General features: G+C 45.5%; 1 protein-coding gene across 2 annotated transcripts in view; it reads right to left on the bottom strand.

Annotated features, from left to right (window-relative positions):
• The window catches only part of LOC144730097 (neuronal cell adhesion molecule-like), a 62,225-nt gene that overhangs the window by 20,876 nt on the left and 18,802 nt on the right, over nt 1-22,547 (bottom strand). For both annotated transcript variants that reach the window (XM_078610656.1, XM_078610655.1), the window contains 10 exons: nt 21,264-21,375; nt 19,014-19,198; nt 15,719-15,850; nt 14,796-14,939; nt 12,461-12,572; nt 10,864-11,030; nt 6,964-7,108; nt 5,787-5,911; nt 1,654-1,755; nt 118-315 (listed from right to left, as the gene is read on the bottom strand). In XM_078610656.1, the coding sequence (XP_078466782.1) occupies nt 118-315; nt 1,654-1,755; nt 5,787-5,911; nt 6,964-7,108; nt 10,864-11,030; nt 12,461-12,572; nt 14,796-14,939; nt 15,719-15,850; nt 19,014-19,198; nt 21,264-21,375 (1,422 nt within the window). The remainder of the gene's footprint in view (nt 1-117; nt 316-1,653; nt 1,756-5,786; nt 5,912-6,963; nt 7,109-10,863; nt 11,031-12,460; nt 12,573-14,795; nt 14,940-15,718; nt 15,851-19,013; nt 19,199-21,263; nt 21,376-22,547) is intronic.

Raw genomic sequence — 22,547 nt, forward strand, 5'->3', positions numbered from 1 at the left:
ATACCAAGCGAGGTAGTTAACATCTTGCCACCGCAGCATCCACACCCCTCACCCAATACCAGACGGAGCAGCCGGCTCCACGACTCATCCGACCGAGCCGCCCGGCAGAATCCTTACCGGCCGGCGGCGTGGAGAAGCGCTGGGACGAGAGGCTGGCCCTGCTGGGCCCCACCTCGTTGTAGGCGATCACTTGGAACTGGTAGTTGACGTAGGGGCGCAGCATGAGCTCTGCTGAGGTTTCGGAGCCCTTGATATTCGCCAGGTGCTGCCAGTCACCCGGTTTGTAGCGGTCCTCTTCGTACTCCACGACATACTCTGCAGGGGGCGGCCGCACGAGTGACGTTGAACACGATTCGCGCGTCGGCGCAAGGCAACAGCAAAACCGAGCAAGAGCATAAGGCCCCAAGCAGCTCAAGGCCCTTCTGCCCCATCAGATGTCATTGTAAGTTCTAATCTGAATCAACATGACACGAGAATTTAAACGTATTACAACTGATCTCACATCTCTATCTCTTCTGTAATCTCGCGACATCTCTATCGCTCATTTAAATAACTTCTGTCATCTCACGAGATCTCTATTTCTTGCCTTACATTTACTTTGTCATCTAAGTAGGATTGCATAGATTGAAAAGAAAGAGAAGGGGCAAATACAATTTCTGCTTCGGGCCCCGAATGGGATAGCACCGTCCGATGGCGACACGGAACAATTCTGTGGGGTGTTTAATTCAGCTCAAAGTGTCTCCACACTCAAGCAAACATTTGATGGAAATCTTTTCCATGGGCAACTCAGAACCAGTGCTAATCATTGTTAGGCATGTAATTATTCGACAAATTGTCATGCTTACCACGATTTAATTAATAAAGAAGTTGTGTTCATTGTTAAATTGTAGTAAAGATACTACCTATAGTAGAGGCAAGAGTTACTTGAACCCATCAGATATATAATTTAGACAAATGGTAAATAATCTGCCTTTACACAGAACTGATTGTAAGATCATTTTACGTTACCTTTTTCATCCACACACTTGAAAGATGCATTATCCCACGTGGCCTGCTATCAGAGACAGGTGTGTTGTATGATGCTCTGACATTTCTAATTCTCAGAGATAGAATTCATCCAAATTTAGCGACTAACCCAACCGAATGTCAGGGGTTTTTGTGCGGTGATTGGGGACCAGGTAAACCCCCTACACTTGAGAACCAAGTTTAATCACAGATGGCAGAAACCCATATTTGAACCTAATACGCCAATGGTGCTGGCTCAGTGTTCTAACTCTAGAGAGACCCAGCTAACTCCATAATGTGCTTACTCTTAAATACGCGTGTGTGTGTATGTCTTTGTGTCATATCAGGTGCTCGCTAACAACACTTGCCACGACAGTCTGTTAAGCGTATACGGGGGATCTTTGTCTTTGTTTGTGTAATTTCAGTCAGTCAATCCATGGCACCTAGGTCTGTCCCGTGACCTCCTGCCAGCCAGCCTTCGACAATTCACGTGGCCTTAAAGTGCACATAGCATGGCACAAGCGCCATGGTGACGTCACCGGCAGGCGAATGGCGGTTGTTGTTGTTGTTGTTGGGCTGAAGACACTGGTTCCCCTGGGTGCGCAGTGTGTGTGTCGTTGTCTTTGTGTGGTTGTTGAAGAGTTTCACCTGAAATGGGGCTGTTATAGTGGTTCCCTGGAGTCCAGCTCAATCGGACGCCCCTCTCCTCATGGTGGGAGAGTTTCAGGTTGTGTGGGGGGTCTGGCTTGTCTGATCACACACAGAGAAAATCACAGCAAAACAATCACAATACAGCTTGGGTGCGGAGAGCGTCCAAGCGCGACCGGATCTCTTGATGCTGTACAGAAACGGTGGACGGATATTTATTTTTGTAGATAGAGAATGTAGCAGTCGGTCATAGGCTGAGGAAAAGAGGAAATTCCTGAGCCTGGACATGAATGTGGGCAAGGGTTTTCAGCATGGGTGGCTGGCAGAAAGTTATTTACAAAGACATGAGAGAAATTTGAACCGTTTATTTAATGCTCTACCATTCATAGATGTTATGGATTACATATTGGTTGTGATATTTTATTATTAATAAAGTTGGCTGGATGAGAATTATGATTATTTAAAACATCCCATAAATATATGAAGAGTTGTTTTATGATCATTCGAGTACCTTGCCAATCCACTGCTGGATGAAGGCATCCCTATACAAAGTGGCAGTCATGGAGAATACTTTCCCATACTTCACCATGCTGGTCAGTGCGCGTTCGTGAAGAGTGGGTACCCAGAATCGATTCAAATATCACTGATCACCAATGTTAGCCGTTGCTAGGAAACAAACGCAGGTCACCGGGTTCATGGGAGGGTGCACTAAACAACTGCAGCACCACTCCCCCTAGATTTGACTCCTCGATAAATATTTCACGACAGCAAATGTGCATTTCGCAAAAATTCAATATTCTATTCTATTCTTGTGCATGACGGCAATATGTTCGGGAGCTAAATGCCAATATCGTGGTCTACTAGCCACGAGAGGGCTTCCGCAGAGAGTTTGTGTAGTTGTGGTGTTCCTCCTCAGTTGAAGGAACGCAGATTGCCGTGGTTTATTACGGGGTTCGGGGCAATTAAGTAAGATGGTAATTGCTTTGGGATGCATACGCTTATTTATTAATTTTTCCTACAACACAGTGAAGGACGCAGACTTTGCAGGGCCTGGTCATATTCCCTGTGCAACGGATGGGAGTTGATAATTGGTTTTTTTACCCTTCTATCTGGCAACAAAACTGCCACCTTTTTTTACAAGGAGTCATGTTTGCATAAACCACAATACCTGCAGTCATAATTTTAAAAAAAACATAACTCTGATAATGTATGCACTGTCCTTGAAGTTGATTGGTCCACACCCGAGAAAGCTTTCCTTAGAGCCTAGTCTCACATGGGTTGGACCAGATGACGCCAAAAAGCGCACAACTCAAAGACAATGCACCATCAGAGTATGAGAGCTCGGGGTAAGCATTTATACTATTGGAACCTCATTTGCCAGTAAAAAATATGACAATTGGTTTTTTTTACCCTTCTATCTGGCAACAAAACTGACACCTTTTTTTTTACAAGGAGTCATGTTTGAAGGGTAAAAAAAACAATTATCATATTTTTTACTGGCAAATGAGGTTCCAAGGGTGGGAGTTGTGTAAAATAAAAATTATTTCATTTTAGATGACGTCATCCGTGCAATTGCAACCCACAACGCTGCACGTCAATTAGACAGTCCCTTGCACAGATGGTGCAAAAACAAAACCCCACTACTTAGCAGATCAAAAACTGAAAGATGAATATATAAATAACGAAAGAATAAATATACGTAACAAGAAAATAATCATCACGGAGAAAATCAATAATAATAAATCCGTTCAGTCTCTATACCCAAAGACCACAATCCCAAACTTTCGTCGGATTTATATATATATTTTTTTGCAATTGGGACCTGCAAAATCATTACATGATCATCATTGATTTTTCATAATACAGCAGAAGCCCTCTTAATGATGGCAATTGGTTCCACTAAACCGTTCCTTAAGTGATTTGGTCATTAAGCGAGTGTAAAGGGTTAATTTCTTCCAATAGCACCAAAAGTTGCCCTTTTTCACCCAGAAACGTACTTTATAATATTTAAGCAATGGGTATTAATATAAAAAGATACTAACAACATTATAAGCACATCATATTAAAAGAAACATGGTTAACCAATACATTAATTAATATTTATCGTACCTACAACAGCCTGTCGTGAACATGGGAATGGTCGGTAAGCGAACACATTGGGCTCTATGGAGGCACTACACTACTATACGCTATACAATACTATATACAGTACTACATTACTATACACACTACATAATACACTACACATTGGACTCTATGGGGGCCCGTCGTTAAGCGATTAGTCGTTAATAGGGGTAGTCGTTAAGAGGAGTTCTACTATACACTATACGCTACACTAATATACAATACACTACTATACACTACACTATACACTACACACTATACACTACACTATACACTACACATTGGGCTCTATGGAGGCTCGTGGTTAAGCGATTAGTCGTTAATAGGGGTAGTCGTTAAGACGAGTTCTACTATACACTATACGCTACACTAATATACAATACACTACTATACACTACACTATACACTACACACTATACACTACACTATACACTACACATCGGGCTCTATGCAGGCTCGTGGTTAAGCGATTAGTCGTTAATAGGGGTAGTCGTTAAGACGAGTTCTACTATACACTATACGCTACACTAATATACAATACGCTACTATACACTACACTATACACTACACTACTATACACTACACTATACACTACACATTGGGCTCTATGGAGGCTCGTGGTTAAGCGATTAGTCGTTAACAGAGGTGGTCGTTAAGAGGAGTTCTGTAGGTAATATTCGAGACTGGAGCCACGGTCTATGATGCCAGTGTCAGAGAAGATTCGTTCTCCCTGCATGTTTGTTCCACCATGAATATACATTCTCCCAAAGAACCGAAACTTAATGATCATTTGAATACTTGGACCCCCTTAAAAACATGTGTAACAAACGTGTCGTTCTTTGCATGCAAGGTGACAGTCTTGCATGTCGTAACTAAAACCTTCATTTTAAGACAGCTTTCTCAACCTACTTGTGGAACAGTTGCTTCAATTTGCTTTCAGTCAAGTTTTACTTTATCACAACATCTTTTTTGGTCTTAACTTCATCCTAACCAATGCAGCACTCAACCCTAACCCGTGAACTCTAAACTCTAACACTAACAACTAACCCTTAACCTCTAACCCAACTCCGAACCATAACCCCAAACTGTAATCCCTAACCCTAACTACTATCGCTTTCCTCATAACCCAATTCGTTACAACACATATGCCAATTCGTAACCCAAAAACCTGTATTATGGACCAATTATTAAACCTAACCCCAAACAATAGCCTCTAAATAATAACCCTAATGGTAACCCCTTAACTCCAACCTCTAACTTATAACCCTAAACTCTAACCCATAACCCTAAAATCTAACCCATAACTCTAACTTATAACCCTAAACTCTAACCCATAACCCTAAAATCTAACCCATAACTCTAACTCACAAATTGAATCCCTAACAATAGCCTCTAAATATAACTCCTAACCTCTCAAAGTAACCCCTAACTCTGACCTCTAACCCACGACCCTCACACCTAACAGTGAACTTTAACCCCTAACCCATAACTCAAAAACCCAACTGCTAACTCTCACTCCTAACCCATAACACTCGCACGTAACAGTGAACTCTAACCCCTCACCCATAACCCTAACACCTAACCTCTAACTCTAACCTCTAACCCATAACCCTAACACCTAACCCATAACCCTAACACCTAACCTCTAACTCTAACCCCTAACCCATAACCCTAATACCCAACCTCTAACTCTAACCCCTAACCCATAACCCTAACACCCAACCTCTAACCTCTAACCCATAACCCTAACACCTAACCCATAACCCTAACACCAAACCTCTAACTCTAACCCCTAACCCATAACCCTAACACCCAACCTCTATCTCTAACCCATAACCCATAACCCTAATACCCAACCCCTCTAATTATAACCCATAACCCTAACACCTAACCGCTAACTCTAACCCCTAACCCCTAAGGGTTACGAAGCGATGCTCGTCTGCGCCGGCACTCAGTGGGCCCTCTCTCGTAGGGGGAGGCAAAGCGCGATGGCCGTCCGGCCCACGTACCGATGACGGTGAGCTCGGCCTCTGCCCGCGCGAGGTCCAGGAACGTGTGGGCAACGCAAATGTAGGTGCCCTGGTCCACCTCGCTCACGTTGTTGATCGTCAGCGTGTTCTTGTCCGTCATGAACCTGCCCGTTGGGAGGAAGACGGCGACGCTCGTTTATGTCGACACGCAGGCCCAACAACGGAATGATCTGCATCCAGTCAGGTGGCACTGCGCTTGACATGCACAATGCGCAGTAAGAATGTTGCAAGGTGCATTTTGCGGCCAGGGTTCAACTCACCCCGTTATCCCACTGGAATACAATATATGACCATACTTTAGAGGAAGTAAAACAAGTTATTTCAATGTGAATATACTTGTCCCTGCCATAGCAATGTGGAATTTCCAACACTGCCTCAGGGCCGGAAATGGGAGATGAGCACTGTACGGTGCTTATTTGTGGTAATTCAACTGTGCACTGATTTATCAGTTTAATCTTATTTGTACAGTTGTAAGAATGTATTGAATCATGCGAGTGCAAATCAAATGTTTACGGTTTATGCCAATTGAATGAAAATTATGTGTTAGTGTTACATATTGGTGAATGCAAGGAACAAAACTGGACAGATAAGAGAAAAGATAGAAACAATTCAAATTAGCCGATAGAACCAAGACAAAATCAACAATCAATTCCTGAACTGGATTGCAACATTTCATTGACTCACCATGGGGACAGATTGTTGCATGCTTAGTCAACAGCTGGATTGTCTCCCATCTACTCAATAGTCAAGGTAGAATACGATTAAGTGCTCCTGACTACTTAGTCCATGGGTCAGAGCATAAATTGGTACCACCTAAGGTAACAAAAAAGCGTTTGCACTACCAATGTATTTATATGGCTAATAAGAGATAATCAATTGATTATCCATTCATTTCAAATGGTTAGAACATAATTCACTGCGAATGGCCACATTCACGAATTGGAGCCACCAAAGTTATGCCACTTCAGGTCACTGGGCTCATGGAGCAACTGCGCACATCGGCACAAGGGTGGGACTGTTAGAGCCTCCCGCCCTTCCCTGCCAACGTTCAGTCAGCCTACATCGGGCAAAGCTCACCGTGCGATGAAGAGAGCTTCATCGCACGGGCCACACTGGCCGACACGGTCCAGGCGCACGTCCCCTCGTTGCCTCTCACCAGTTGGTGCCGCTGAGCTCCATACCGTCCTTCTCCCAGTAGATGTTGAGCTCCAGGTCTGGGTCGTGCGTCACCCGGCACTCGAGCTCCACCGTGCCGTCCTTGCGCACGCGCAGATGCTCAAACGGCTCGATGTGGGTGGCGTCTGGAACGAGCATCGACGCGGCTTCAATAAACTAAGAATGTTTAAATTTCGATTTAAAGCTTTCGTGACCGCAGGGATTCATCTTCTTGGTTCTTTCGGTAAACTCACGTATTTTAGTTTTTTTTTACGTGGTGGTATAGCTGCTGCAGCTCCATACTATTAACATTCCTTACCTTTATTAATGCTAACCCTACTCCCTCCCTTTGATGCTGCTAATCCTGCATAATGCACGGGCATAATATGACTTTGAAACCCCCCGCCCACCTCCTACACATTCCACAAGTAGTGACTAATCCCATATCTGCATTTCCCATAAATATGCTAAATTCCTCTTGATATGCAAATTATTTTGTCAAGGCGCTCTTCCCCCTCCAATCCAGCTTAAATATACGCTGCCAAGCCTGGTGGTGTTCATTCAGACGCTGTCTTTCCGACAGACCTGTTCTTCACCTGAGGACGGCTGCTTGCGTTGTGGCCGAAACGTCGTGAGAATTATTTTATTATGTTTCATTTTTATTATTTTATTATTTCCTTTCTACGTGACTTTACCGAAAGAACCAAGAAAATAAGAATGTTTAATTTTACGTTTTGTTTTTTTAACCAGGTAAGGCCCACTGAGCTATATAGATTATTTTTTCTTTCAGACGCAACCTGGCCACAAATGCTAGCTCAACGAATTGGCTTATCACGGTGGAAATATATAGCAGCCAAATACTCCCAAGGCACATTGATTCTAAATGTGGAGGGAAAACGCGGAAGACCTGTATAAAAATCCATGTGACCACGGGGAGAGAGACATGCAAAGTCTAAATATACACGCGTCAAAAGTCGAGATCGAACCCACGACCTCCTGCATACCAGGCGAGGTAGTTAACATCTCGCCACTGCAGCGTCCCAAATGTATAATTTTCCAATATATTATGACTGTGTTAAACTTTTAAAAGGATAAGATGAATGTGCAGCCCTTGCTTATGCAACTGCTGAAGAAGGACCTCCATGGGGGGGGGAGGTGAGGGTGGGGATTTAAAGAACTTGCCCCAGGCATCAGGGTAGGGATCGAACCGCATGACCTCCTGCATACCAGGCGAGGTAGTTAACATCTCGCAACCGTGGCACCCCAATTGTGATGTTTCACCAGCCCAACAGCGTTCTCCTTCCCACAGCCAGGCATGGCCTTCACATAATGAGAATAATTCTAGATTTGAAGCTTCCGTGACTGCAAGGATTCATACTCTTAGGTTTTTTCGGTAAAGTCACGTAGGTTACCTACGTGACTTTACCGAAAAAACCTAAGAGTATAATGAGAATAATTAACAGCTGTTTGTAAAATCCACTGCTGGATCAAGGCGTCTCCATGCCACGCCAATCGTGGGCGTTTGAATGAGTCAGAAATTCTGCCATTGGCCCCCCCGTCGTCGGCTTGGGTTCGCCCCAACCTCGTTGATTTTTCTCTTCTGTGGAGACCAAGCAGTTAAAGAACACCTTGGTGTTCAAAGCACTCGCAAGCTTTGAACACCTTGGTGTTCAAAGCACTCGCAAGCTTTGAACACCTTGGTGTTCAAAGCACTCGCAAGCTTTGAACACCTTGGTGTTCAAAGCACTCGCAAGCTTTGAACACCTTGGTGTTCAAAGCACTCGCAAGCTTTGAACACCAAGGTGTTCAAAGCACTCGCAAGCTTTGAACACCTTGGTGTTCAAAGCACTCGCAAGCTTTGAACACCTTGGTGTTCAAAGCACTCGCAAGCTTTGAACACCTTGGTGTTCAAAGCACTCGCAAGCTTTGAACACCTTGGTGTTCAAAGCACTCGCAAGCTTTGAACACCTTGGTGTTCAAAGCACTCGCAAGCTTTGAACACCTTGGTGTTCAAAGCACTCGCAAGCTTTGAACACCAAGGTGTTCAAAGCACTCGCAAGCTTTGAACACCTTGGTGTTCAAAGCACTCGCAAGCTTTGAACACCTTGGTGTTCAAAGCACTCGCAAGCTTTGAACACCTTGGTGTTCAAAGCACTCGCAAGCTTTGAACACCTTGGTGTTCAAAGCACTCGCAAGCTTTGAACACCCTGGTGTTCAAAGCACTCGCAAGCTTTGAACACCAAGGTGTTCAAAGCACTCGCAAGCTTTGACAAAGTTGTAACGTGCATTATTGACCGGCTTTTATGGGAATAAAGAGGAAACTTTCTGCCACTAATTAAATTTCCACTGAATTAGTGGGGTGACTTTGGCATGAGTATCGTATCTTGTCATGACGATCCCAATTCCTACACCAAACTTCGTACACCGGACAGATTTCAGTGTCCGTTATCTCTCTGTAGAAGCCAAGACTATTTGAAAACCGATGGAGTTGGAATCCGCCTGCATCTACTATAAAAGCCCGGAGTTCCATTTGTCCGTTTGTCTGTCAACTATATTATGAGAGCCTTTCAGAAGGCCTGAATCAAACATTTTAAGAAGGTGGACCCCGCCCTACCCCCCCCCCCCCAGACATGGGGGTAAAAAGTTGATCCAACAGGTTTCTAAAAAAATACATTTATTTTGTAGGCATATATGCCTACACACCCTACATACAATAGAGTCAGTCATATCTGCACACATTTTGTGGGGGGTGGAAGAAGAGGACATCAGTGGGGGTGACGGGCGAGTCGCGCAGGAGCTAGAAATTCTCGTCCGATAAAATCCCTCCGTTAGGACAGGAAATAGCAGAACTACGTGGCGCATTGACCTCTATTATGGATAATATTGGTCGCGAAAGCCTACGTGTTAAACTCACTTTGTATCATATTCTTGTCACGTAAATAGAAAAACAAAACAAAACCAAAAATTTAAATAAAATAAAAAATTCTAAAATAAAATTCAAACAATAAAAAATGTATACAAATAATAAATTGAAAATAATAAAAGCAAAAAAAAACCACGACGTTTCGATCGCAACACAAGCGGTCTTCATCAGGCCTATCGTTGTGTGCGTTCTTTTCACGTGAACAATTTTCTGGAAAACCCTGAGATATACATATACACGTGTGTACAGTGTAAATATATAGTAAAGATAATCGCCACGTGCAGCTGCTAGTGCTGCGTCGTTGCTATAGAATGTGGTCAGCAGCTGTGTAGGTGGAATCAAGATTAAAATGAGGACGCACCCATACTCTGTCCCCGATTGGCAGGTAACCAGGTGCTCTCCTCCGTTTACGAACTACGAGGGTGCAGTGACTCACTGTGGTCAATCGCACGTTTTGTTACATGCTGTCTCGCCCTCCCGTTGGTGTCCCCAATGTGTCCGTCGCTCTTGAAAAAAAAACTAAAAAAAAATGCTTTATATATATTTTTAAAAACTACAAAAAATGCTTTATATATATTCTTAGGTTTGTTCGGTAAAGTCACGTAGGTAAAACATTAAAATTAATAAAAGTAAAATAAAATAAAAATCACGACGTTTCGGAGGCAACACAAGCTTCCGTCTTCAGGTGGAACCGTCACAGCCACGACAGCTGTATCAAGTAAATGAGAGATTACAAGAGCTACCACTCCGTATATATAATGGTTGGAGAGGGGGGAAGGGCCAAGTACGGCACACTTTTTATTCATATGGTAAGGTGAGGCTGAGCCTTTGTTATGGAGAGGTACGGTTTGTTATATAAAAAAAAAGAAAAAAATGCTTCATATATATTTTAAAAAACTACAAAAAAATGCTTTATATATATTTTAAAAAAACTACAAAAAAATGCTTTATATATTTTTTTTTTAAAAATGTACGCACCTCTGACTCGGAGTTTCGCATTGATGGTGCCGGTGTCCAGGTCATTGGTGGCCTCACACATGTAGAGGCCCTGGTCTGCCTTCTTCGCCTCGTGTATGTACAGGGAGCCATTCTCAAACTCCTTGAATTTCTTGTCCTGCAGGGTGTTAACCTCACCATCTTTGGTCCTGAAATGATGATCATAGGGGGTGCATGCATTGTGTATAATCGTTTTTGTCAAACAAACTTTTTTTTTCACAGTCATATTGCAATTCTGCTCATCAGCATTATGCATATATATCATACAGTAAACCACTATAGTCTGAACCCCTTAAACGGAGGAGGAATAACAAGACTGCATGAACTCTCTCCTGAAGCCCTCTCGTGGTTCGCAGACATTTACATTGGCATTTCGCTCCTCAAAATATTGCCATTATACGGAAGAATAGAATAGCATCCGATGTGAGACGAAGCCTAAATTCAAACTCTTGCAAAATATTCCTTCGTCCTTTGTTAAAGAATTGCCCTTGGAAGGTAATATTACAGAACCACTTCTGAGATGCCTTCAGGTGACCTTTTATGTTCACACACTTGGGGGCAGGTGAGAGGTGAACCTTTTCAACAAGCCCTACTCTATGATTCCAAGAACACAGGATGAGATGTTACTATCCTTTGTGCAAGCACTTCCAAGAGTTCATGAACAGTGAGCCTGGTGAAATTTGGGGAGCACATCGTCAGTAGTGTACCTTTGGTTCCTAGGGTGTTTCGGCCTTTCACACTATACACCCTCCCCAAAGGCGGCCAGCGACAGGGTGATCAATCCTACGCTTGCGTCCCATGCCCAATTAGTCATAGGAGTTGCCTTGTTGTTGATATCCAACATCCCATGGGACTATGCATGGCAGGGGCGTCCTCTTCCCTGAGTCAAGCATTGTTGACCGCATACCTCCTGGCCCTCTCACTTCAGGGCCCAGCTGGGGTCTTTCCTCTTCATCCAAATCACCCGAATTTCATTCGAATTATGCTCGTCAGCATCAAGTAATGAGATGAAAAAAATGCCGCTTCGGAGTTCTCGCAAGGCAGACTAGCCGCCCGCTGCTTGAGCATGACCTCTGCAAGGAAGCGCTATGAAACTGTGTCTCTTATATTCTTTACGCGTGCCGTGACGTAGAAATCTTCATCGCACGGGAGTCAAACTGGTTTTATAAAAAATGTTTTATGCTGTTCACTAAATTCAAATATCCTGAATGTTACGTAAAAATAACAAAACTATGTAATATAATCGTGGTGAGTGACCCACTCTTACAAATGAGACTACCCTAGCATCGCAAGTTCTCACGCGATTGAACAAAATAAACTTTTATTCCTGGTTTATGTCTCCAAATTTTGGAAAACCCTCTTGTCAATTTGACCGATTTTATTTCGGCACGAGTCCCTAATAGCAAGGCAACATTACACCACAGCCTCCTTCAGATTGGATAACATGTGTGAGAGTTACAGTTCCCGCCGGTTACAGACAGCCACATAGGGATGATGTATGCATTGAGGCTTTCAGTCATCGTGGGAAAGCATTAACAAAGTATGTTGGCTGATGATGAGAAACGATCAGCGCTCTTACCATCGGATGGCGGGTTTTGGAGAACCGAAGACTTTGCAATCGAGAAGCACGGGCTGTTTCTCTACGACAACGTACTCTTCCTTATCCTTCGTAATAAACTTGGGAGGCACAGCTGAGGACAGGATAAAGATGCTACATTACACCATTGCAGTTCACGCTCTCATGTTATACAGGGTGCGCCAAAGGTCTGGGACCATGAGCGATTTCACGATCGCGCTGTACACAGTGTCCTCCGATGGGACGCTCGTGCAGACGTGCTGCGTGGATTATCGCATCACGGGATCGTGAGAGTTCACCATGGTTTTGGCAGGACTCCTCAATAAAGCAGTGGATAGACCATGGCTTACGATTAAGGATCAATAAAAAAAACGAGTGGAGTGTGCCAAGATCGAATTTGGACACGTTGAGGCACGTTCAAGCATCCTGCTGTGCACGAGATTGAGACGTGTGTCCAGGAGAATGGTTTCTCACTGTGCGAGCGTCTGATATTATTTACTTTCCAGATGCATGGTTCCGGACTTTTTCTGCCCCCGGTTGTAGAAGTCAAGGTGTCTGCACACACAGGCCATGGGTCAGTGCTCAACTCCATTACAGCCTTGAACCGAAGGAGGAAAGTCCACAAGACAGCAGTGAGTCTCCCTTACGAGATGACCACTGTTGCCTTCTCATAATGTGGTTCTTATTGAATAGATTCTGGAATGTATGATAATGGGTTGAATCGATCTGCCCAAACTGGAAATGTACCCATTGACCGATGCAGATAGATGGATGTATATTGAAAAATGTTCGCTCAGTACAATACATCAATTGATATTTACACTCATACTAATTGCATCTCAGCGTGTGTGCAAACATCAATTATTTTACATTTGCATACGTGATGGATGGTACGTAATGGGTTCAACATAATGTATCTGCAGCGTAGCAGATAAACTATGACCATCGAAGGTGCGGGGGAAGGACAACAAACTAAACACAAAAAGCATTTCGAGATTTAAAAGTGCATAACTCCAGTCGCTTCCTAATATCAGAAGGAAGAGGATTCCAGATGGTCGCAGAAGCTCATCTGTAAGTGCGCGATGCAGTGACCGTCTTTGTTCGATGGTTAGCCAAAAGCTGCTGTGAGGATGACCGGAGTTTGTGTGGTGGTTTATACTCCTTGACGAGATCGGCAAGGTATTGCGATTCTTTTGTGGCAAGCACCACTTTGTGTGCAATGGTGTTTCACAAAAAAGTTCAAACAAATATAATTTGTATTCTTGGGTTTTTTCTGTAGTCACGTAGGTAAAAAATTCAAAATAAAATTAATAAAAGTAAAATAAAAATCACGACGTTTCGGAGGCAACACAAGCTTCCGTCAGAAACGTCGTGATTTTTATTTTACTTTTATTAATTTTAGTTTAAATTTTTTATCTACGTGACTTTACCGAAAAAACCCAAGAATATGAATCCTCGTCTTGGTTCTTTCGGCAAAGTCACGAAAGAACCAAGACGATGAATCCCTGCAGTCACGAAAGATTTAAATCGAAATATGAATCCTTGCAGTCACGAAAGCTTCAAATCTAGAAATATAATTTGATTCTTGAATTGAATCGTGACCCTGAATCGTGACAATTCACCGAGTCGCGAGGGCAGTGAATGCGTCAACTCACGACTACGAGCCAATCCAATGTTGAGCATTAATAACACAGCAACACCTCTGCTAAATGACATGCTAAGACACGAGTAGCGATCAATGTTGCATTCAACTCTCAATGATCGTTATTATTATTAATAATTTTTATAATAATAATTTACACTTATCACATAGAGGTCGCAAGGCTAATCATGCAGCGGCTACGAATGCTTTTGAAGCGGTTTTAGTTTTTTTGTGCCGAGCTATTAAATTGTAAAATACGTCTCATTAATTGAGAATGCGGCCCAATTAATGTTGTTCAATGGACGTTTCATGTTGATGTTCGTGTAATTCATTTTTATTTCTGTATTGCTTTATTTTTACGAATACTTCAAGGCGGCAGGTCTGCAATTCACCAACTCTCAGGAAAAAAGCAAACGAATGGCTAAATCACTGACAAGTGAATCTCGAACAGCTGGTCTGCATCAGAAAGAAGACTTGCGGGCGCTGCCAATCAGAATCTTTATTCAGGCTGGAGTAATCCGACGAGCCATGAAGCCCTTTTCACAAGTGTCCAACTAAGCAGGCTACACGAGCGTCGGTGGGAAGGGGAGTGAGCGACGTCCGTGCAAGTCGAGGGGAAGGGGAGGGTAGAAGGGGGGAGCTGGGGGGGTTGGGGTGTTGGTAGGGGGGAGTGAGAGGGATGGGGGGGGGCCTCACCCAGCACACTGACGAGCGCGTTGGCAATGATGGTGCCGAAGATGTTGGAGGCGACGCACTGGTAGACGGCGCTCTGTCCGATGACGAGCTTCTTGAGCACGATGCGGTCGCCCTTCACGGTGCGGTGCGGCTCGGCCGGTGCCTCTGCGGGAGCACAGGCGGATCGATTGCCGGTGGCACAAAACTCTCGGCGCCGCCACCGCCGCCTAGCCGTGTTGTCGTAACCGGGGCGAAGGACCCGGTGCCGGCCTCCGCTGCACCGGATATCATTCTGAGTAGAGCAGTCGGGGAGTTTGATGGTCCAGCTCTCACTGACTCGGCAATCGGTGGTCAGCCGCCTCCCTATCGCTCTTCTAGCTCGACTACCGTGGTTCCTGTTCAGGTGAACTCATTGACACCTCCACCCGTGATGAGGGCCTGGTCTTCCAGGCTCACTGTCTCACCTGATACGTGCCATGTTCCACCACAACAATGTCGATCACAACCCTTTAATTTCTGATTCGTCCCTTCCCACTGCTCAACTGTGGAATTCCCTCCCGTCATCGTCATATCCTTTCCCAAGCAATTATAGCCTCGCTCAATTCATGAAACATGTTGATTCTGTATTCTTAGGTTTTTTCGGTAAAGTCACGTAGGTACAAAATTAAAATTTATAAAAGTAAAATTTAAATAAAATAAAAATCACGACGTTTCGGAGGCAACACAAGCTTCCGTCTTCAGGTGGAACCGTCACAGCACGATAGCTGTATCAAGTGAGAGAAATTCCAAGAAAACAGTCCTTGTATATATACTGGTTGAGGGTGGGAGGAGCCAAGGTAGGTCCTGAATATTAATTTTGTGAGGTTCGGTGCGGCTGAAGCACGCTGCTAGGAATGCAGTCAGGAAAGCTTCAAATCTAGAAGAAAAAAAATATTGATTCTGACCGTTCAGGGGTTTGCCGTTGAGAAGCCAGTGAGTGTCCGGCGGAGGTTTTCCGCCAGCGACGCAATGCAGCACCGCGTCGTCGCCCGGCGCCACGATGCGGTCCTCCGGCCTGGCCGTCCAGTAGGGGGCCGCTGCGCGTGAACGAGGCAAAGATCCCACACCCGTGTCACCTTAACGGACTGCTGGGGTGAGTGCTGTTAGCGAGTAGCAACTCTGTGAAGGCCGGTAATGGGACGCGGAAGGGGGGTTGTGTGGCCAGCATCACGCCCGGCCGATTTTGTCTCCCGAGCGGCGATGTTTAAACATCGTGCCAGCTACTCGTTTGGGGCTGAGTCGACCTAGGGGAGGCCCAGGACCAGTTCAGATATTCATCACTGGCGTTGGCCGTGAGCGGGAGTCAAACTCGGGTTGTCGGGTTCGTAGCATGGTAAGCTAACCGCTGCACTACCACTCCCCCACAAGTATGCCCACAGACACAACCACAGATATATATACATATACTCCCATATACACATATACATACTTACATACATATACAAACAGGAATACCTTTACAGATGTACACACAGAGTTTGATTCCTGGCCACGACTCGCATCATTGGTGAGTATTATCTAAAACAGTCCTTGTTTCCCCTTCACCAAGCACACTCACCAATGTGGTGAAGTATGGTCAAACAGCACCCATGACTGACATGGCATGGGAGACCTTTGACCCAGCAGTAAATAGACAAAGCGCTATAATTTATTGTAATATCGTAGAAGTTAAAAATACATATTCATGCCAGATGCTGCCAAAACCTAGAATATATTACATAACGGTAACCTTTGCCTGTGCACTATAAAAATGCTGCAATGCATTCAATGCATTCAATTAGCTTTTATTCAGCAAATGGTTCTATTCACATGCATGCGTGTCTGTCTGTCATCCGACCTCCAGTATCGATTTAACCTAAGCAACTAAAGTGGCGTTGTGTGAGGTTAAAGCGCACTCTAAAGAAATTACATCATGCCTCTTTTTTTTTTAAGCTAGCCGCCTATTGTTATTGTTAATCATGGAATGTTTTAGCCTCTAACCCGCACACGCTGCTCTCTGCAATCTCAGAAGAGCATCAGCTAATGGCCTTCGGGAGATGTCACGTCTCCGGTGGTTTGGGAATGTCACGCACTCTTACTGCACTGGCGGTGTCCTCGACCGCACCGCGTCTGTCCTTACTCGCCCTGTGGTGAGACCAAATAACCGCCCGGTGAACCTCAAGCCCTCCCCGCCGCCACCATCCGCAGCGAGTCGCGGCCTCCGAGGTGTCGGTCGTAATTACTCTCGCGACGGGACGGGCATCGCGTCCTGTGCTGCCGCAAGTGCGAGCACGTGCGTTGGACCTGAGCTTCGTTCGCGTGCGTACGTCGCCAATCGCCCTCGCCGGAGGTGCGACTTTGCGGCTCGCACGCACGGGCGTGCGAGGGCGGGAGCACGCGACGGCCATCGAATAATTGAATTGTCGCGTGAAAAATTGGCAATGTAGCAAAAAACTGGGCAATGTCGATGGGAGTCCCGTGTAACGCGATGGAGTGCCTCGTTGATTTATATCACGCAACAACAAAGGCCCTTCAAAGTTTGCCGCGATTCGAATGAGCGTTAAGCGACGCGTGCCTTCAGGGGACCCGTAACGGAGATGAAATGGAATGCAAAATGAAATTAAGAAGCAGGCGCACCAGAGGACATAGACTAGGGAACATATCATTAAAACGCATGATTGATATCCATTGCATCTCTACAACGACAACTAGCAACCCGAATTGAACCCACGCCCGTTATCTATGCAGAGAATGAACAAATGAGCCGAACACTCCTGTAAACGACGTGGGAATCGACAGTTCATATCTCATATCGGCATCGCTTAATCCACATTCTGGAGGTGGTCCCACGTGTGCAACCCTGAACTGGGTGGGGGGAGGGGGGGGAGCAAGAGGGTTTGTAAGGACACGCGCCGCCTGCATTCTCCGCCCCCAGATTCTGTCGACTTTGTCATCCATTCATCCACGGCACAGACAAGCCAGCACTGCCTTATCTCACTCTATCCCCACATCACCCGGCCACGCAACGCATTCCTTGCCGGGCGTGCTCAATGAAGACGTGGCGTTCACTTTAGACGCGGATTGTTGCCGCAGCCGGCATCCTGTGGCCGCCTGACACGCATCATGGGCGAGCGTTCATTTTAGGTTCTCTCTCCAAGGAGAGGTCCCTGGCTGAAGCTCCCTCCATCCCATCTCATCCCCCTGCACCCCCTCTTTCACCCCGAAACACTGGGATCTTGTGCTGTATCTGGGGAAGAGTAGTTGAGGTGGTTTCCCCTTGCCTTTCTCAACAGTAATCTCGAGGTGACATCATCCACGGATGTGGTTTTATGTCATTGCCAGGACAAACTCCTGCCACTAGTCTCGAGAAAAATTGGACTAAGTCTGAGTTTTCAAGGTGTAAAGTTGGCTCAGAGATGCTGAGATGTTGGGTTCGATTCTGGGGCAGCCAAACACGATTGAATCGGGTTCTCAAGTGTAGCCAGTTGATGGTCTGAGCGAAATCAGCAATGACTGTACAAAAAAGCGATCATATTACATTTGTTTTCTCACCTAAATCAGTTACATTGAATCTATGTGCAACTCGAAAAGTATTTGTTTGACTGCCATGCGATGCACCTTTCTCTGCAGCAAGGCGTTGTGAGTGAGGAGAAAGTGTTTTAAAAAAAACACCATTGGAACCTCATTTGCCAGAATAAAAAATATGATAATAGTTTTTTTACCCTTTTATCTGGCAACAAAACCGACACCTTTTTTTACAAAGGCGCGCCTTTTGGCGTCATCTGGTCCAACACCATGTGAGACTAGGCTCTAAGGAAAGCTGTCTCGGGTGTGGACCAATCAACTTCAAGGACAGTGCATACATTATCAGAGTTATGTTTTTTGTTTGCATTATGACTGCAGGTATTGTGGTCTATGCAAACATGACTCCTTGTAAAAAAAATGTGTCAATTTTGTTGCCAGATAAAAGGGTAAAAAAAACAATTATCACAATTTTTTAAAAAGTTCGCTCTGAGGGATTTCAGCTGTAGTTCTGCGATATCCTCTTCCACTGGGGCACTCTCGAACACAGTTAAACGCAATGCTGTGCAACGACTTCAAACGGACACTTTGTGCCATGACGTGGTACCAGCGGCGCAGTCCATATCACAAAGAATTTACACAGGTGGGAATACAATCGTCGGCTGTCTCGCTGGGGGCATTGTCCCCATGGCGTTTTACCGTCCACTGTGACGACGAAGGAGTGGTGCGCTGAGCCCATGTTGTTGCTGGCGATGCACTTGTACTGCCCGCTGTCTTCCACCTCCACCGGGTGGAGTCGCAGTGTCTTGTTGTGGTTTCCCGTCGAGAAGCGGCCACGAGGCATGTGACCGTTCACCCTCTCCCAGCGCACGTCCGGCGTCGGCCTGCCGTCACACGCACGAGCGAAAAGTGCGCGAGCCAGCATACAAAGATAAAGATCCCCCGTATAGCCTTAACAGACTGTAGGGGCAAGTGCTGTTAGCGAGCACCTATGAAGGCCGGAACGTTACACGAGGGTGTGGGTGGCCAGCACCACGCCCGACCGCCTTTGTCTCCTCAGTGGCGATGTTTACACACCGCACCAGGTACTCATTTGAGGTTGAGTCGACCTAGGGGAGGCCCAGGACCGGTTCAGATAATCGTCACTGGGTGTTGGCCGTGAGCGGGAATCGAACCTGGGCCGCCAAGTTCATAGCGCAGCGTGCTAACCGCTACACTACCGCTCCCATACACACACAGACACACACAAATTTGTCACTGCGGCCCAAAGCGATGAAGGCGGAAGCCCTGCAATTTCTTGGCTCGTGCCACCGCTGGCGGAATGGCCTCTGGCGGAGGGGGAAGCCGCCCCCTCCTCCTGCCGGAGCCGCGGTTCCAAAACCTTTCTGGATCCACTGACCGCAGTCAGCCCGCAAATCAGTTTTGTGGACCGTTATGCGCCAATGACATGTGTTTTTATCATAACTACTCTGGAAGTACTGAGCCAACTTAAATCCATTTATAGGATTAGTCAATAAAAAGCAGGTTAAATCTAATGGCTTCTGCAATGGGCAGTAAAAAAAACAAGAAATCTGCAACACTTGGGCAGAACACCTCCCGTGGCCCTGCAGACCGCCAGCAGCCCACAGACCACGGGATGGGAACCACAGCCCGAGCGGGAATCTGGCCTCCTTTAATCCACCACACGCGACCTTTCAATCGACTAACTGTAGGGGGGGGGGGGCATCCATTTATACTGCCGGGTGGACAGAAGCAGGGGAATCTGAGAGAAAATTCGACCAGTGTCAGCTGCTGCGGCGAATTGGACCGGGGAGCAGTGCGCGAGCAATCACGCTACAGTAGCATGCCTTTGTTATTGAGGTCATTTGTTTAGTCGGCGTCCTCACGGCGAACCCTGCACCTTGGAAGGGTGGCGGTAATTGTGAGCCAAGCTTTGCTCCCTACTTCGCATTCTGATTTCGTAAATATATGCATGTATTCTCTCTTTCTCTCCCCCCCGCACGGATATCAGAACAAATTAAATCAGGAGAGTGGGAAATAAACAGTTGCAACGAGGGCAGCAAAATGTGCAATTGGCCTATATTCTTAAAATTGCTGAGGCGTGCGCATTCCAGAAGCTATACAACAGAGACCTGTGCAATACCACATCGTTAGCATATATGACATATAGCTCCATTTTATTATGGCGCGCTTGTCCCCATGGGCCACAAGGCACCTTGTAAAAGACAAATTAAGTGGAAAACAAACTTTAATAAGATAATGTATTTTTGGAGCTATTGGCAACTGGGCTGAGGCCATGAATGCACTACATTTGAGGACTTGGTTTAATCACATGCGGGTGAACCTCAGCGATGAGACGATGGGTCAGTGTCTCTCGACGCCTGAGCTCCCTGGCTACCTCAGTATGGATCATTAAAACAACTGCTCCGTAGAGGTGGGCGGGTGGATCAGAGGTCAGAGCGCTGAGCTGGCTTTGCTGAGATGCTATGGCTGAGTCCAAGCAAGGTGCCTGTGATTAAATCGGGTCGTCTAGCGACGCAAGATGATGATCTCAACCTGGCCACCAATGATAGCCTGAAAACAACGGCCACATTAAATTGCTTCCCGCGCTTAATGATGACAAATTGCAGCTCTGATAATGAAAACATTGTATTAACTGTCACGTGATAGTGTCCCTCCCACCACCCCACTGTGTGGACCGGAGGTCACTTGAAGGTAGTTCTGTCGCATCTGCTTCTGCAGGCCATTCACCAGCACGGGTGGGTTGCATTGCTTTACGAGAGATTAAAATGCATAGAGAGCCTTGTGGCACGACACAGACGGCACAACCTGGATACAATTAGACACAAAAAATACCAAAGTGTGTGTTTTTGTTTGACTGTGACTCCACGTGTTTGCCGTGTTAGGTGCGGCGCTGTTGGTCGTCGGCGTAGAGAAGGAGACACTCACAGGCCCTCGGCGATGCACTCCATCACGAGCGTACTTCCTTTCAGGCTGTGCATCCTTGTGGTTTTGCCATGGGGCGTGAGCAGGCTCGGCAGGCGGTTGCGGAGACCCCCGGCTGCAAGCGTGAAAACACCGCCGTCACAAACGGGAACACGTCCATTAGCCACAATGCACTGGGCACGCGTAATGGGACGCTGTGGGTTTAATCAGCGGCAAAAGCTTTTAAAAGTACGACAGGCGTCTTGGTTGAGGGATAAATTTACGACGCATTAGCCGCTCAACTTTGACCACAGACATTAGTAATGCACGTCGCTGTTCAAATCTCGATGAAACATAAAAAACTACGTAACTTTTTTTTTTTACCCAAAAACCCAATTTTATCAATTTTGCTCACTTAGTTCACGTAACAAATCTCACGAGCATGAGCGATATCAAACTGCGTTAATGAGGAATAATTGAATTGCCCTTCATACTGCGCACATCGTTAAGCCGCAGAGGAACATGCGTGTGTGGTGTACGCACACGCGTGCACGTGCGTGTGCGTGCGTGCCATTCGCTAGGATCTCAAACGGAGAAAAACCTTAAAAAAAGAACAAAATTAAGCGTCCAGCAGCATCGGCACAAATTGCACCTCCCCCGGCGGGAGCAAGAGCACATGCACGTTTGCCGCCACATCCCGAAAGCATGAGTCAGTCACGTGAGCAGAAATAAATGGCCCCAGCAGAAAACAGCCAAAGGAAAACAAAAATCATAGCCGTTCAGTATTAACTCAGGAATCAGCGCAAGCAACATTTTTTTGTTATCGCGTAAAAAAAGAGAAAATCCCTTACGAAAGATTTGCTAAAAACGCATAGTTATCAAAACATTCCAAAAAAAATTATTACAAATTGCTAATTAAATAATTTAAGCAAAGAGTTTTAAATATTGATCATATTTGTGTAAATAGACGACTCCTTTAGAGATTACTTTTATACAAAACTTCGTGAACACGTTTTAATTTTATAATCCAATTGAGCACACGTTAGTTTCATACATTCATGACTGCTTGATGTTTTTAATCTTGTGTACTTGGGCAAATCGCATGATCCTCAGTCAAAATTGAAAAAAGTGGTTTCCTGCTTTTACTAAGCATGGGGAACAATGCTCACCTCTTGTTTACTTGCAGCCCTGAATCAGTGGTGAAATTCCACATTCTTATGGTAGGGGCAAGAGTATCTTAAACAGGACAAATCACTTTCGACTTCTCTACAGAAGAGGTATTCATTTTATGGACCCGAGTGTGACGAA

This window comes from Lampetra planeri, chromosome 34 (genome assembly GCF_965212315.1).
Source record: "Lampetra planeri chromosome 34, kcLamPlan1.2.h2, whole genome shotgun sequence".
Taxonomy (NCBI): domain Eukaryota; kingdom Metazoa; phylum Chordata; class Hyperoartia; order Petromyzontiformes; family Petromyzontidae; genus Lampetra; species Lampetra planeri.